General features: G+C 42.4%; 1 protein-coding gene across 8 annotated transcripts in view; it reads right to left on the reverse strand.

The window, feature by feature from the left end:
- The window catches only part of EBF1 (EBF transcription factor 1), a 388,135-nt gene that overhangs the window by 72,402 nt on the left and 297,519 nt on the right, over positions 1-18,214 (reverse strand). For all 8 annotated transcript variants that reach the window (XM_054691687.1, XM_054691686.1, XM_037499686.2 and 5 more), the window contains exon 10: positions 4,160-4,286. In XM_054691687.1, the coding sequence (XP_054547662.1) occupies positions 4,160-4,286 (127 nt within the window). The remainder of the gene's footprint in view (positions 1-4,159; positions 4,287-18,214) is intronic.

The following is an 18,214-nucleotide window of genomic DNA, read 5'->3' on the forward strand; positions in this document are numbered from 1 at the left end:
TGGTGGAGCCAAGAAGTGGGTCTCCATGAACCCAAGTCCTCAACCACTAGGCTACATTGCACACTTTGGGGGGAGGGGAGAAAAAAGAGGCGATGGCTGTGAGCAAGGGAAGTGGGGGTGGAGAGAGCACAGGGCAATGAGGAGGGAAACATGAGAAACCTGGAGGACACGGTGTATATTCACAAAGCAGGTTCTGCCATCCAGACCCCTTCTACATGTGAGGTTATTTGGCACATGAGGTACAAACAGGAAGTATTCCAGGAAGAATTCTCATTTTAAAGTCAATTTTGAGACTATCATACAGGAATTTGGGTTCATCCTTCCCTAAGGGCAGGAAGTTTGGTAGGAAATGTTTGAAATGAGAGAACCTGGCATGAGCAATGACTTCCATTACCAAGCACCGGAGCTGCTCAGTGTACATTCATTGATTCATTGGGGTTTTCCACTAATTTGGGGGCATAGGCAGTACACAGCTCTCACTGCACCCTGAGTTAATGGAGTATCATCCCAGTGAACTTTTTCTTCAGCCCTATTTTCCCCCAAATTAGCAACCTCTCCAATGGAGAAATTCAGAAGGAAGACTGAAAACTACATCTAAATTTTGCCATTTCTTATCAGAAAAACCAATTCTAAGAACTTTGGAGAAGCAGCAAAATGTTTCTAAGAGTTTCCAAGGTTACTCGAAGCTTAGCAGGAAAGATAACCATCCTAAAAGATCCAAGTCACTTAAAGATGTAATAACTACAGGAAAGCAAGTTTTGAGAATGACAGAAGTTTGGGGAGGATCCCTTCTGGGGATTTACTTGCTGTTAGGAAGTCCCCACCAAACATATAGTTAAAAGGCCTTGAAAACAATCCTGTTGTTAGAACAGGTTTTTGCTTCCTTCTTCACCCAAAACATCATTTAATATTTTAATATTTAGAGTCAGCCTTGCCCTGCATGTATGTAAAAGTAACTGGCCACAACCCTCAGGTCTGGGAAGTGCATCAAGTCGGGATGCATTTTGTTTCCTCACCCTGGGCAAACCTAGGAGAGCGGCACATCTGGCTCCTTCCTAGAATTCCACCTATGGCCCTGGCCGGAAGATGCATAAGGAGAGGGCACTCGGAGTCCTCACGTGGAGCCAGCTTGCAGGCAATCTGTGTCTGGTCAGATTCAATCCTCCCTCCCAAAAAAGTCTGTCCTTATTTGCATAGATTAGGCCATGCTGTTCCTGTCTCCGCTTTTTTCTTTTTTTTTTGATTATGGATTTGCAGAGATTTCCACACACACCCCTAAACTCTCACGCACTCAGAAAACAGCAACAGTGCCTTCTTTTGGGTGGTGACTTTTCAGTTTTAGGCACTTTTTTTTTTTTTTGCAAAGGGAAAAATTCCAAGTGACATTCCACTAAGAAACAAGAGGGCTGGCTCACCCCATCCAGAAAACCAAGCCTCGAGTCTTAAAATGCTGTGGACATTAAAGAAATGAAGTGTGAGCTTCTGTGGGTGGGTGGGGAGGGGGCTGCACATTTACAATGACTCTGTTCACATAGAAAGAACAAAGGCTTCACAGCCCAGTCCTTCCTCCACTAATCAGTATGACAAAGCAGAGAGGGAAACTGAGTAAATGACAAGGGGCCAGCCATCCGGCCATGAACATGTGAGCCATGTGTGGCTGGGGCATTTAATGCTAAGGATTGAGAGGTCTCTGTGTACTTCACTCATTAACAGAGAGGCCCTTTTGTTAAAAATGATGAATATCACAGTGACAGCTAACAGCCACTATATCAGTGAGGAAGTTTTTATGCCAGTTTCTTCAAAATTTTATTTTCCCAATGTGGGGAGAGGTTATACTGCCTCCTAGAATACTTCAAAAACAAAGTCTCCCCATCTGTTGCCTACACGGGGAGGCAGATCAGCAGAAGTCTTCTTTTCTTACTTTAAATTTCCCGCATATCCCTCACGTGCACACACACACCCAGGATTGCTCCCACTCATCCTTCAAGGTCTTGCTAGCCTTGCAGATCTCTCCCTTCCCCTCTTTGATCTCAATTCCCATTTGATACAGGTTTTCCCAGACATGATTTCTTAAATTGATGGCAATTTTTTTTAACGGTTAAAAAATTCCCAACTGTGATAGGTCCCTGAGCTATTTTCTTTTGAGAATTTAAGTAATTTAATGGGGATGATTTTTTTTTTTTTTTGAAACTTTTATGGCCAGGTGGCTCAGGGGGATATTTTGGTGAACCCTGATTAAAAATAATTTCTTCTAAATGAGACCTGACCACAGAATGGAACCATTCATGGGCAGGGGCCTGTCACCCAAGCGGAAGCATGCCTGAGTGCCTCTCCCACCTTCCTCCACACATGCATTTTCGTCTTCCTCGTCTTCTTCTCCTTTTCTTGTTCTTAATAGCAGAGTAAATAAGCAGCCAGCAAGGCCTAAATGTTTTCAGCCAAAAACAGAGTCCAAACTCCTCAGAGAAAACATTTGGCCTCTGTGGTTTTGTAATATGTTCCAGAACACCGAGTTCAGCGAGGAACATTGTGAAAAACTCCCATCCACTGGAATGATGGTGGAGAATGTTACAGTATCAGAAGCTTCAATTGGTCCTTTTCCTGCAGGCCCATAATGAGGCTTGTAAAAAAAAAAAAAAAATAGTGCTATGTGGAAGTTCTCATGGGAAAAATGAATGGCAAGAAATCCTAGCTTTAAAAGAAACAGCTAATCTGCTAGTTTGATTGTTCTTCAAAACTTACACTGAACCAATGAGCCTAATTAAAAACACTTGGCCTACTTCTCTAAAGCATCATAGCTTTCTCTATGCTTCGTTTGTATACACCACAAAACTCCAGATAGACTATTATTTTTTCAAGCCCTCACTAACAAAGTGCTGACTTGGTTGGGATGGCTGAGCTAATTTCTTGAACTCAGTGTGAAACCTTAGCTAAACAAAATTGTGGTAATTTTCCTTAATTTGTAAAAGTGATTGGAGTGCAAACAAAATTTTCCTCTTGGGTCAATCCTATAATTTTCAATTAACTAAAACTAATCGCCAGGCAGGCACCAAACCTGCATTTTGTTTAAAGGGCTGGGAGGCATTTCCATGGGTCAGGATGCATTAATTGTTTTTATAATTTTGAGAGAGACACTGAGAAGTGTGGTTGGTTTTATATTAAAATACAAAAGGGAAGAGGCTTTGAGGTAAAATGTCAGCGTGAAATGAAAAGTTTCCATTGGATCAATTGCAGGGTTAGGACTGATCAGCATGTGTGAACAGAGCTGTCCCTTCTCTGCTCTGGAGTCCATGCGTCCCAGGGGGCGATGGGCCTCAACTGAGAGCAACCTGCACCAGGTCCTGGGAACAGTTACCCAGATGGCTGCCACTACGCAGCGACCCTAGAATGTCCCTCCATTCGGTGGGCTCCTTGGACCAGGGTCTTCCACCTCACCTGGGAGCTAGTTAGAAATGTAGATTCTCAGGTCTCCCCCAGAGCTACAGAACCAGAATTTGCATTCTACAAACCTCCCTGGGTGTCTGGTTTGCATATTACAAAGTGAGGATCTGCCAAAATACACGAGGCACAAAGACTGCCTCCATGTGGTTCCACAGACAACTTGCCTGGTCGGGAGCAAATTCACATTCACCATAGAACATTCGTTTCTTACCAAGAGGCGGGGCCGTGTGCCCAGGCTTTTCGGGGAACAAAAATACAGCTTTCCGGGAAGAAAGCACCACCCCAGAATTTAAGATGAAAACTACCAATTGTCTTGAACACAAATGCCATGCCCAGGCTAGAAGCAAGTCGGACTGTTGTTCAAAGCACATCCCAACTCCATACAACAAACAAGCCCCAACACAGATGTCTCACGCAGAGTCAGATGGGCTAGAACTTCGTCCTCCTTACTTTCTCATGTAGCTTCCTTAGGTATTGAACCAGTTATTTCAATTAACCCTTCATTCAACACAGATTCCGAGATGAATTCTTTAATGCTACTAGTAATAATAAATGTAATAATGAAGCAACTCATTTGGTCATGCATGTGATGAAAGGGATAAAGAAAGCAGGTCTTAACACAAACTAGAATTGGAAGTAAATGATACACTTAATTAAACACTCTGAAGAAAGGGCCAAGGTAGCCCCGTGCACCACCGTCTGCAGCGGCAGCTCCTACCTGTGTAGATGAATCTTCCAGGCGTCCCTTTGCAGAACTGCTTGGATTTGTAGGACAAGGTGACTTCCACCACCCCGGGGATGTGCCGAGGAGGGGTCTGCACACGGATGGCGTGAGGAGTGATCAGCTGGAGGAGAACATAGGGGGGACTGTTATCGCCACAGGTCAAGGACTCCTTTCTCAGCGTCCCTCTCAGCTCTCAATAAACAAAGCTTTAAAACACACAATGAAGCTGTCAGTGTTTAAATACAAGCCTGACAGAACCCACAGAAAGGGCCCTGACAGCAACACTGCAAGTGGCCTCCGGGGCCCTAACACCGTTATCTCCTCCCGCCTCCACAGGGGGGTTCCCTGCTTTCCTGACTGGGAAAGTGGACCTGGCCGAGCAGAACGACTGATCTCCTACAGGACATCCTTTGGGAAATCTCTGAAGCAGGCACCCCTGAGCTGGGCTCTGCCGGCATCTACAGAAGCTGGTAGACCTGGTGTCTGAACTGAGCACGTGGACAGAGGACGTCCGTGGGGAAGGATCCGTTCACTGCAGGGGCATGTCAGGAAGCACCCCTGGAAACCAACAGGGTACATTAACTACCAGAGACACAATCAAAGAGCTTCAGAGGGAAAGCAAAGAGGCGGCCTCCCCGGAGTAACTCGTGGACCTGGCAGAGCTCAGGACTGTCCATACAAGGGACATGGGCGGTTGGGGCAGGGGCGGCAGGGCGCACGCTGGTCCCTTGCTGCTCCCCGAGGTGACACCGCGTGCACAGTGGGAAAGTTCGATCCTGAATCCTGTCGGCAATCGGCCTGCACTGTGAAGCAGCATTTTTTATTACTCTTATCTGTGTTTATAGAACTAAAATGTTATTAGTGGCCATAAAATGGGCATTATCTTGTTCTTTGAAAAATCCAGTCCTGGAATTTGACTGGCTGACCTCTGATGGAGCCGGGTTTACGGGCTAACTCTGTGGTGCCCGCCATTGACCACTCGGCCACTTTAATAGCCACTTAGTGTTTGTAGTACTGAGTCAGAGGGTTTGCAGAGGAAGAACATTATATCCAACTTTTATCAATTTGAGTCAGCCTACAAGGGATTATCACTCCGGTTTGTTCGAACTTGTTTGTGCTGTTCTTAGGGGCATAAGTTAGAAAGGGTCTTTATTTGAAAGTGCAAACATCTCGCCCTGAGAATCACCCGTGACATGCACAAATGCCAGCTCTAGGTCCCATCTGGTTGTCCTACCACCAAGTCCTGGGGGAAAGTGTGAGAAAATTGGTAAGGCCCAAAAGTGATTTCTGTCAACTGCTCCTTCTGGGAATGTAACAAGAAGACTGCATAAAAATTTACTTTATCTGAGCAAGAAGAAATACCTATCCCAAGCCCAAGCCCGCTGACAGATGATTAGATAAAGAAGGTGTGGCCTAGACACACAGTGGAATATTATTCAGTGATAAGAAAAAATGAGAATCTGCCATTGACAGCAAAATGGAGGGAGTTCAAGGGAATTATGTCAGGTAAAGCAAGTTGGAATGACCAAGACAAATACTGGACATCTATATAGCAGACAAATCCATAAAACACTTATAAAAACCAGTGGACATTAATAAGTGTAGTGGTATCTGAGGTTAAGAGTGAGCTGGGAGGGAAAAGGGTCAAGGAGACATAAGAGATGGGGATGAGGAAATTTTATAAAAAGAAAAAGAAATTCCTGTTCTCTTTCACAGAAAGTGTGGACCCTCAGTTTATTTGCTGGAGACGCAAAAGGATCTTCATGAAGGCCATGTTCTGTGCTCCTTGCTCCTGGAGGCTGAGTTCATCCATCACCCTGGCTGGGTTGGCGGATGGCTAAGGGTTTCCCCATAAAAGCACAAAAGAGTTACTTAAAAGTTTTGTCCTTTTCATATTGAAATTCTCCCCCAATGCACCGTTGTTTTTTTTTTTTTTTTTCTAAAATAAGCAAAGTGTCAATTTAGCTTCATAAATCAAGTCACCATTTGGAACACCCCTTATTACAATTTGCACAATACAGAGAAGCCCTAAGGAACTAAGGCAGCATGAGGGGCTGTTTTCCCCTGTATTAAATGACCCCAGAGAGTGCTGGGTTTTAAAGAATTTTTATTTTATTCACTTTCCTTGTCTTTTTCCGGCTGGTGTTCTTTGTACCTTCCTATCTGTTCTCATCTATGAGCATCAAAATGAGGAAATCAAGTTTACTATTGTATAGAGAATAGAAAGCAAGCGACTCTGAAGGGCGGTAAAAGCTGATCCTCAAAGATGTATAGTTTCAACTCTTCAGAGAATGCAACTGCAATGCTGAGAATTAATACAAGAGTTCCTAGGAAGTACATTGTGAGGACTTTACAAACAGTAGGAGGGTTAGAATTGGGTATTATTGCCCCTTTTTTCAGAAGTGAAAACAGAATTTCAAGATGGTAAAGATCACCCTTGTTAGAGCAAAAGATGAGATGAATGCAGTTCAAAAAATGAGAGACATTTTCAATCACAGAAATTATTCATAGGGATACTTTGCAAAGGTGGTGACAAACTCAGATTGTTCAGAGCCAAAGACTGTGTGTGTGTGTGTGTGTGTCTGTCCCTGGGCTATACCTACTTATCATTCACTGCCTGGTCCTCAGCTGTGGTTCCCATGTGGAGGTCGCCAAATGGTTATACTCCAATGAGGTGACATGTTTCTATTTTTTTAAGAGTTACTTGGGATGCAGAGTAACATTAGTTCCCTATAATAGAGAACTCAATGAGTTAGAAAATACTTCCCCTTTTCTCAGGGAAAATAAATTCAAAAGATGGAACAATATTTAGTAAATAGATGGAGGCATCTTTCTTGAGTTGCTCTTCTGAGGAACAAAATTCATGGACCTGATGAATTCATCAGATGTGACTGTAATGAAAACTACTGACTTGAGAGTGGAGTGTTGGCATAAAGCATGAGGCTCTGGAAATCCAAACAAGTTTCCACTTTTAACTGATTGCTCTAACTAAAGCAGAAATTCTTTCTTGAAATAGCTGTCCTTCACAAATGAAGGGGGACAGGGATCATCATCACCACAGAATGAGTTGGCTGGTTTTCTCCTGCTGTGCACATTAGGCTGGAAACAGTCCCTACACGTGGCCCATGATATGAAGGGTTTGCAGAGGAAGAACATTATATCCAACTATTATCAATTTGAAAGAATAAACTTATTTACTAATCAAAGAATCATAGAATTTACTGCAGGAAGAAGGATCAGTGAGCATTGCAATCTAACCCTCTCGTTTTAACAGCTAGGGACACAAAGTCCAGAAAAGTGGAGTGACTTCGAAAATTGATACAACATCATAGGAGAAGGACAGGGTCTAGATGAGGAAGAACAGAACCCAGCCCTCCCCACCTTCCACCCCAGACTGTTCTATCCTGGTTGAACTAAGGCAGGAAGGGCTCTATCAAACCTAAAATCCCCAAATCCCATCCCTGGAAAATTATGTTTTCTGTTTTGCCCTCTCTATATACTAACTATATAATTAAGAATGTAATACTTTTTATTTTTGTAAAGATTTATTTATTTATGCATACAAGAGCTGGGGTACAGGCCAGAGGTACAGGGATGAGAGGATTCACCAGAGACAGAGTGGGGAACAGAACAAGCAGATCGACTGAAATACACGCTGAGGGGAGCAGTGGGAGAGACAAGAGAGGTCTGCTGTACCATGTGGGTAGCTCACAAACTGGAGATTGAACTCATGCTGCAGTGGCTGTGGATAGCTTCATAGTGCTGAGACTTAACTCCTTGTGCCACCAGGGAGGCTCCTGAGAACTTAATACTTTTTAAATGATGATCTTTTTGTTTAAAAGACTTATTTTAAAAGGAAACTTTCTATCACTACTATAACTGGATAACTGGTCTCCCCTGCCCATATAAGAAGATCAGTGGATAGCAGCCTTAAAGGGAATACAACATTGCTCACTGCTAGCTACATGCTGTTGACACCCACAGAGGCATGCTGGAAGGGAGATTAGCTTGAGTTAGCAGGGGCAGACTTGTTATCCCAACTCAGATAACAGAAAAAAAAAAAGAAATTAAAAGAATTAAAAAGAATTAAAAGAAAAAAAAGAATAACTTTGTCCCCATGTGATTCATTTCTCCTAATGTCTGTCAAATCCAAGTTGCCTCCTATATTCTGAGGAGCAGATGCCCCAGACTTTGGGAATGCTGTTTAACTTCCTTTAAGTCACACACCAGGTGAGCTGAGCCGAAAATAGTATTCCCAAACTCTGGCATCTGACACAATTTTCTTATTTCTTGGGAGTCTCCATTTCTTTCACTTCTGTGACCCTAGTTATAAGACTTCAGTCTTAAAGTGTCTGATAGTTTCCTGAAACACCTCCACATTCACTGTCTTTTAAAGCCCACCCTTGTGGCTATGTATTCCAGATGGGGAAAGTTAAGGATCAGGTTATCTATTTGAAATCCGAGGACGAAAACAGATATCTTATGCCTATAAATACATATTTCCCAGAACTTGTCCCTTATTCATTGGGTCCTGTTTACCTCATCTGCCAAATTTTCCTTTCTGCCAACTTGTTAACTGAAGAAATTTCACAAGTTTGGTCCTATACTTTCTTCTCTTTTTACTTGCCTAAGATTTCTTGAGTTCAGTCCTGACTCAACCACCGGAGCTCACCCAACTGCCAAATCTGCACCTGGAGTTCTGAATGCTCTGGTCAAGCACCAAACTCCTCTGAGCAGCCAGGTAACAGACTCCCCAAACACACCTTCCTGCCACCTCCACCTCAACATGATGCACATTAAATTCTTCATCTTGCCACTTACGACCCTATGTCTTGCTCTGGAATTCCCTCTCTCAATCACAGGACTACTAGCCTTTGCATCACTCAAAATACACCACTTAGGGTCCTCTTTAATTTTTCTGCTTCCAATTTTTCTTTTAGTCATGTTGATCTTCCCCCACTGAGCTCCACCAGCTCTTGTTTCTGTACTTTCTTCTGTTCATCTTGCCACCATTTCTCACTAAGCCTGTGACAATTTTATAAGGGCTTTCCTAATGCTCTCTGCTTTCTCCACCAGACTTATCATCTTCCATATGACCTCTTCATGGCAATCCCAGAGTGAAAACCCTCTGCCCCACCCCCCAACCATGCACACAGTCTTTGTCTAAACTCCTCAGCATACGGTGCAGGGGGCTCTGAGGTCTGACAGTCCATCTCTCTCTAGTTATTCCTCTTACTTTGCCTTTCCACATCCAGGAGAATGGGGTGCACAGAGAGCTGGCCCCCTGACCAGACACCTTTGCTTTCTCCATGCCATTTCTTGCCTAAATGTGCCGCGAGTGAAATTCTACTTGTTTGTTAAGACCCTAACCATATATTCTCCACCAGAAAGTCTGACCTGATCATAAGTCAGAGTTGCCTCACTTTTGTAAGAACTTAGATAACTATGAGTAATTTATACTCTTGTACTTAGTGTCCTGTTTGTTTTGTGTGTAAATGTTTCCCTAGCCATTAGACAGGGGCCAGGTCCAATTCAAATGTGTGTCCTCTAAAGTGTTTAACATAATGCCTACATACAGGATATTGCCAAAGTATCTCTAGAATGAAAACTTATGTAACTGAGACCAAAATTCTAGAAGTTTGCATTCACTGGCACAGCAGTCCATAAGAAACCACTGTTGTTCACTTGAAAATATTGACTCTTAATCCCTAAGTTATGCTTAAAATTAATTATCCAGTTGGCTCAATTCAGTTCCCTGCATAAGACCACTGCTCAGATTTCATGTAAGTAGTAAAAAGGATTCATCAAGTTCTGTGGTTGTTGAGAAAGGTAAGATGGTACAAAGAAAAACAGTTAAGGAAGTAATACTAGAAAAAAAGTAGCCCTCAAGAAAGCATCACTAAATGTTCAATGCTTATTGCTGTACTGACAACATGACATGTGATTTTTCTTCTCTTCTTCTGAGGGGTGCACAAGAATAATGAACTAATATTAAAATATTAATGTTAATAGATATTTACATTCATATAAAACATATTACATCTGAATAATATTATTGTGAATATATGATGTAAACATACATAAGTAATAGTGTGAATAACAAATAATGATCATGTCAATAAGTCTGGAATAAATTTGTGCAAGCATTTTATATCAGTAAAACTCAAAGTTAGAATAGCATGAGTTTCTTGCAATAGGTATTACATGTGATTATGTAGAATGAGCTAGATATTTGCAGAGAAGAAAGACTTAAAGGAAGATACCAAGTCATCAAAGGGAAGTCACCTCTCAGTGGTAACATCATATGTTCTTTGCCCTTCTCTGCTTACCTCTCTGAATGCTCTAACCGGTCCACAATGAGAAAGCATTACGCAGGACAGTCATCAGTGCTCATCGTTAAGTGCAGCAGTACAGTGAAACAACCACACGTTGTGTCCCTCAGTCTCTGATGAACTGTAGCAGACAAGGACACTCCCTCCCAGCCACCACTGTGCCTGTTTCCTCCTCCCCAGATTCAGAGCATAGGAGCAGAAGGCACCCCGGTGGTCAGCCAGGTGAGGCAGGCTTGCTGTGGCCTAGGTGCAAAGAGCAGCTGCTGTGCCTTTAAAGAGCAGAAGCGCAGACAGAGGGTGATAAGATATGGAGAGTCTTTGACAGATGTGTTGGAAAATGGAGAAAGGAAATCCCCCCACCTCCCATGGATGCACAGAAGGTTATAAAGGATGCTTGGAGGTTTGTGGAGGAGGCATGGAGAAAGTGGAGGGAGGACGTGGAGGACGCAGAGATGATCATGGAGGATCACAGAGGACACATGGAGGGTGGTGGAGAACATGCATGGAGACCATGCAGAGGACTGTGGGGGGTCCATGTTGGATGAATGGAAGTGGAAGCAAAGCTCCAAAGAGGAAGCTGCTGAGAGCACAAGTCTCCAAAGGGTCTTTGTAAAGGTCTCCTCTAGTGTCAAAAGTATGACCCTCTTGGTGGGTAAATGAGAATACCCAGTATTTTAAAACATTAATAGAAACATGTAGAATTCTGGAAAAGAGGGACTGACTTTTTGCTGAGCACTAGTAGTAGGCGTTATCTGTATCACTCTCTCCTACCACTTATCTATATCGTTGATGGGAATGACCTTGATGGCAGCTTCAGCAGCAATGACCTTTCACTGTGATTACTATCCTGTGACTTAGGAGCAGTTATGGATATTAGCTTGCTCACAGAGGAGAAAATGAGTTTCAGGCAAGTTAAGAAACACGGTCAAGGAACAATTAAAAAAGGCAAGTCTGTCTAACTGAGGTCTGCCCACATTCTACTTCAGCCACCCTGCCGGCTACAGCAAATCACGTTCCCATCAATGCTGGTACCTGTTATTCTCACTCTGCCGCCATCCACCACTGAGAGGATGGTCTGGGTTCTCAGCTCCTCCTACATCCTCAAAGGTCTGGGAAGCTCATAGGTACTCAAAACCAACCTTTCCTATGGGTGAGAGGCTAGCTCAGAAGTGTTTCCCAGCAAAAGAAAAAGGTAATTCCAAGATAAGCCATCATGCATGTGTTGCAACCAGTGGGTCGGCATGAATGAAATGTGATTTGAAGTTCCAAGCCACAAAGCCAAAAAAAAAAAAAAAAACAAAAAACCCGGGATTACTTGAAAGTACACCAGTGATTTTTCATGACTAACTTTAGGATTTAATGTATTCGCCTTAATCACCTTCAACACCAAAAAGATTTTTGAGGGCCTCTCCGGTGGCACAGCGATTGAGCCCTGGGTTGTGAAGATGCCTGCAGCCTCTGCAGCGCCGGTTCAATTCCCAGGTGCTCCCCGGCCACCAGAGGCGGGTCCCACATGGCGCGCAGACCTCTCCTGCCGCCCGCTGCTCCCTTCAGCAGTGTACTTCGTCAGTCTGCCTGTTCTGCTCCCTGCTCTGGCTCTGGTGAATTCTCTCACCCTCCCACACTTCTGACTGTACCCAGTGCTTGTATAAATTAATAAACAAATCTTAAAAAAAAAATTATAAAAAAAAAAGATTTTTGAAAGTCCAAAACAAGCAAAGGCTTCAAGAAAAGGGGTGAAAGGAAGGAAAAGTGTCTTAACACATATGGCTAGGGAAAGCACCAAGGTGGGCACCAGTCCGGTGGTGTCAGATGTTACCCACCACCACCATCACCTCAGGCCTCAGTTTACTCATCTCACACAGCCCCAGCTCCCACCAGCTCTGTGGGAATACTGATAATAATGTTAAATATGCTTTGTGTTTTGGTAGAGCTTCTCCTGGGACCCTAAAGCACTTTCCAGATTAATTTTTTAATTTACGTATTAATAATTCTCACAGCATCCTCCCTCCTCCTCAATTAGGATAATAATATCCATCTCTTCTGAGATAGGCAGGGGGTGCTGAGTGATGGACACGAAGTAGACACTTAAATAAGGAAACTGTAACATAAAAGCATAATTAAAGCTTCGAAACCAAGTCAACTAAGATTTTTAAAGAGACACTACATGGCAGAGACTGAACAAGTAGAGGTAACTTCCCTCCACTCTGAAATGCCCATTTTTCTGTAGTTACAGGTGGTGCTCAAAGGTAGATTGATAGGTAGGTGATAATAATGGTGATGATGATGATGATGATTTTCAGGAGTTCCTAAAGAAAGCTCCTAAAGAAAGCTAAAATATGGAAAGTGCATATTCTCGGTGACTGTACCGGCTGATCCTTCAAATTCTTTCTTCCCCTGAAGGACACACAATAGAAATCAGGGATGTGACTTTTCTCCTGCGTTCCTTAGTGTATTCTGGTTTGTTCCTTAATCAGGCTTCTCTGGGTTTCGAAACACACATTTTTTCTTTCCCAAGAATTGCCTGTCTCAAAGGCAGGATTTGATTTCTCAGGGAACGTGAGAGAAAGCCAGCAGAGGCATTTACTGTTTCACAAACATTCTGGTTTCCTTTTGTCCTTTCAAGAAAATAACTTTAAACCAATGTTTAGCAAAATATGTTGGGTCACATGAATGCCCAAAGATAAACTTTATGTATGAAGGTCAGAAGAGACTTTTGAAACTAAAGTCTCAGGAATTGAGTCAAATGGACGATTTAGGAACCGTATGGGGAATATAACCCAAATGAAAATGCATACATTGTGCAAAGAAAATAAAATATATTAATAATAAAAAAAACTAGCTTTTGACTATTCAGCTGTATCCCTTAACCCAGTCTGTGATTCCTCTCATGTAGACACAGACTAGAGGAGAGAAACGATTATTCCACTTATTCTCTGTGTCGCAACTAGAACGTAAACCCCGTGAGGGTAGAAGTTTTGTCTTTCTCTTCTTCACCACTGTATTTCTGGTGTCAACAGTGCCTGAGGCTGAGCATGTTCTCAATAAATACAGCCAGTCTTCACTTAACATCACCTTTAGGTTCTTACAAACCTCAGCTTTAAGAGGACCAATATTATAAGAAAGCCAGGTTTTTAAATAACATCATCTTGTTCAACATTGACTGTGATTCTTTCTGTCTCACCAACGTTTTGATGAAATAACATTGAACGAAATGACTGTTAGGTGAAGACCTACCATATTTGCTGAACACTAAATGCCTGAATCCCCCAAAGCCTTTACCCGCCACTAATAATTAGGATCAAAATTCTTTAAACTCTCTTCTGAATCTACAAAAAAAGAAAAAAAGAATGAAAAGAAATGATCAATATACTCCACTGAGTAAAATCCTTCTACTCAAAAAAAAAAAAAAAATTTTTTTTTTTTTTTTTGCCCCTACAAACGTCCTAGGGACCTCATTAAGCATTTGCAAAAATACATTGCCAATTTTGCTATTCAAGACATGGATGGGGTCCCTACAGCAATGCACTGGATGGTATGAAATAAAACAGTGGTAGGATCCTCTTTCAAAAGAGCAGATTTGGTGGGGAAAGAAGGTTAAAATAAACACATTATACTTCAACCATCCTTGGCTTTGTGGGTTGATTTATTTATTTATTTATTGGTAATTTATTTTTTTAAATAAACTTAGTCCGGCTCTTTTCCCAGGATGTAAGCTTTGTGCCAATTGGACTCCATTAAGGACTGGATCCTGTCCTGGCCATCTGGGAGCGGGAAACACGCTGGTGAGTTCCTGAGGTCTAAAGTATTCCAGAAGGAGGGGACGGGACACCAGCAACACCAGCCACTGTGGTTTGAAACTACACAATGAGCTCTTTCTCAAGGCTTGTTTTTCTAAATCCAGTCAAGAAAGAACATTGCTCCCTACTCAGGCCTGGCTGAAGGTCCTGGCTCGCTGCTTGTTGGTTTGAAGGTTCATATATATATATATATATATATATATATATATATATATATATATAAAGAAAGGTGGATCCATTTCTGGAGGTACTGAATGTTATCAAAGTTGATGGTTTGCAGGGCAGAATCCTTGTCCATGGAATTAAGGAAGAACGTATTTAAGAGCCAAAAGACAGAAAGGTGGGGGAACAAAAAGAAGATTCACCTTCCTCCAAAAGTCTTTTAGGGTCTTTCAAAGTTCTAGATTTTAAAAAAGCCACCATTGTGTTCACTAAACAGAGACTCGTTCTAAAACTTGTTAGGGGTACAGGTCGCGCCTGCACACTGTACAGCCAGGCGCTCACCGTCACGTGTCCTTGCGGGAAGTGGGTGCCACAGAACACTGAAGCCAGGCCCTCTGCATACAGAGCCATGAACTGCTTTCATGGCAGGCTTTTCAGGGAGAAGTCAGTCACGTCTCCCTGTTTAGACAGAATATACTGACTCTAATTGTCCTATCTTTGCTGAGGACTCAGGGCCACCACCATAAATGTGCTGCCCCTAATGCAGTTCTGTGTCTGCTTTTAGATTTTCCATTTCTGCCCTTGACATGAAGCTGTCACTGAGGCTACAATGGACGACCTGCCTCTAGTTTGCTCCTTCTAATTTACTGAACCTGGGAAACCAGATAACCTAATTTCTTAAGAAGTACTGTTCTGATTCCCCCAGTCTGTTATTTTATCTATTTTCTTTTTGGTTTTTGATTACCTCTGTTATCGTGTTGAGCTTGGGAGAGTTGTGGTTATTGTAACACTCTTCTCTGCATAAATGGGATTTCATTGCATTCTTTAAAGATGATTAAGAGATGGTTATAGAGATGATGGACTTTAGTGGGTCCAGTCCAAGCCTTGCAAATAACTAGCTGTGGGGCCTTTGGAAAGTCATTTAACTTCTCTGGTCTTCAGCTTCATTATCTGGGAAGAAGGTGGGTCAGGGAGAGGGAGCTAGTTACCTAATGAGTGTTGTTATAAGGATTAATTGATATAATAATGCCTGTAATGAATCTTGGAGAAGGCCTTCACTGGTATCAATCACTTAAAAAGTGTTATTTTTATTACTACCTAATCCTCAGCATAACCAACAGATTTACACTAAGGTATTTATGTGCATACCAATTGCACAATAAATATGTCTAAATAAAACTACCTACCCACACACGCAGCAATAAAAGCTAAATTGCAATCTATCTGCTACTGACACCTTAAAGCATCATTGAATACAATGGTTGCTAATAAGGAGCATTGGATTCAATGGAAGGGAAGGAGGGCAGAGAGGGTCATTCAACAAGTTTTCATTCATGCCTTTGACGTGTAAGGTTCTGTGTTGGGCACTGCAGGAGACCAAGCTGAATTTAGCATGGATCCTGCCTTCAAGGGTCATGACTTGTGTTCAAAGCACAATAACTAAAAATAGAAAGTTGCAAGGAACATAATGCAGTACAGAGAGGATCATATAGGAATTTGGAAAGAAAATACTCAACACCAGAAATGATAATGGAGAGTGCACAGACAAAGGTGCTATATCCCTGGATAAAGGGCAGAAGGATGCAATCACAGAAAGCAGAGAAAGGCACTGAGGAGAGAGGAGTGGCATAAGCAAGACAAGACTGCAGGAAAGAGTCACGCCGGTATAAAAAGCAGCTACTGCACAATGTGACTAGAATATAAGGTGAACAGTGGGCAAGGACATGGACAAGAGAGGTCAGAGCCTTTCAGTGGCAATGCTTGAATCCTGAAGGAGGGAGTTTTGGCTTTAGGAAAAAGGGCGGCTCTGAAGGTTGCATGAGAAGGAAAGATTCAGGTAGCCACTCCAGCCATCAGCATTGAGCTCACACGTGACATGAACAAAACATTCTGTAGGTATCCATTTTCTTGCTGTCACATGACTGCAGCCAGGTATGAATTCTGTCCTTGAGCCATGTTAAAATTAGACGTACATCATACTTTTGTGGTTTCCATTTTCAAATTACAGGCTCATACGTGTATTTCCTGAATGTGCTGAAAACAACTATTTGAAAATGCTTTCTTAAAGTCCCTTAATTATCAACATAGGGGACAGATTCCAAGATCCTTGGTCATTAAGAATAAAAATATTGACTAAAGCATTTGGGGGAATAAATGTGAGCATGGTTGTAACGATACAACTACATTTTTGAAAGGTTACTGGACTATTTTTAACCTTTTTTTAAAATATGCTGGCTCATTTAGAAATGATTTCCCATAAAATAACTTGAGTGTGAAAGGTGTTCTTCAAAGTCATATTCCAAGTGCAGCACTATTTATTCAGACATGTTGTTTTTATTCTTCACAAATAGCTTATAAATTTGTATCAAACATCTTCTACCTAGTAGGTGATCAAATACAGACTGGATATAGACTTGCAATGTACATAGTTAGGAAAAAGTAGGCAACTATGCATTTTGTTTTATTTAGAATTTATTTATTGCACAGAAGAACTGGGTGGGTACATGTAGACCAGAGGTGTGAGAGGATTCACCAGAGACAGAGTAGGGAGCAGAACAGGCAGATTTACTGAAATACACTGCTGAGGGGAGCAGCGGGCGAGACTGAAGAGGTCTGCTACTCCATGGCCATGCATTTACTCAACTTTAAATTCAATGTATGGGGCCTCCCCGGTGGCGCAGCGGGTTGAGTGCAGTGCTGTGAAGCTGTCTGCAGCCTCTGCAGCTCCGGTTCGATTCCCAGCCAGCCAGGGAGATGCCCACATGGCGTAGCAGACCTCTCCTGTCTCACCTGCTGCTCCCCTCAGCAGTGTCTTTGGTCCGTCTGCCTGTTCTGTTCCCCACTCTGTCTCTGGTGAATCCTCTCACCCTCCCACACCTCTGGCCTGTACCCCAGTTCTTGTATAAATAAATAAATCTTTAAAAATATATATATATAAATTCAATGTATGTGAACCTCAATGTTTGTCAAATAAATGACAACCATATTTCCAGAGTGCCACATTAATATCAAATTTTAAAAGAGATGGTATTTGAGAAGTCTTTCTCCTTTCCTTAATTTTTTTTTTATTTAAGATTTGTGTCTCAACAACAATGTGATAGGGATAACAGTGTCAATACCATTGTGTACAAAATATGGGACGCTTTGTACCTACCACTAAATGACACAAGACTGTGGGAACATCACGAGAAAACTTGGTACTTGGCAAAGCTGAGTGGGGGTTGAGATTGGGTGTTGGGAAATGTGGGCTGTGACCCCACCACTGAAGCACTAATGAGTTCTCAGGATAAGTCACTAGATAAATCTGAGACCTCTTTCTCCTCACTTCCAAAATAAAACAGCTACACCTGGTAACTGGAGAGGTCCCTCAAAGTCCTCAAATTATTATGATTATACATCCAGGCCAAGCAAGAAAGCCAGGGAAGCTTCTAGGGGTGTGTGTGTATGAGTTATAGTCATTAATTTGTGAAGGTCACAGAGGAGCAAATCCTGTTGTGAGTCACAATCCTTTCTCAGAGCCATGTATACACACAAGCATGGAAAGCAGGTCAGGAATAAAGAATAGCCTTTAAAACCTTGATGGGGCCTCCCTGGTGGCACAAGGTGTTAAGATGCAACCTATGAAGCTATCCACAGTCACTGCAGCATGAGTTCGATCCCCGGGCAGGGAACTACCCACATGGCAAGGCAGACTTCTCCTGACTCACCTGCTGCTCCCCTCAGCAGCATATTTCAGTCAGTCTGCCTGTTCTGTT

The sequence above is a fragment of the Talpa occidentalis genome, unplaced genomic scaffold (genome assembly GCF_014898055.3).
Source record: "Talpa occidentalis isolate TD23 unplaced genomic scaffold, MPIMG_talOcc4v2.1 talOcc4.9, whole genome shotgun sequence".
In the NCBI taxonomy this organism is placed as follows: domain Eukaryota; kingdom Metazoa; phylum Chordata; class Mammalia; order Eulipotyphla; family Talpidae; genus Talpa; species Talpa occidentalis.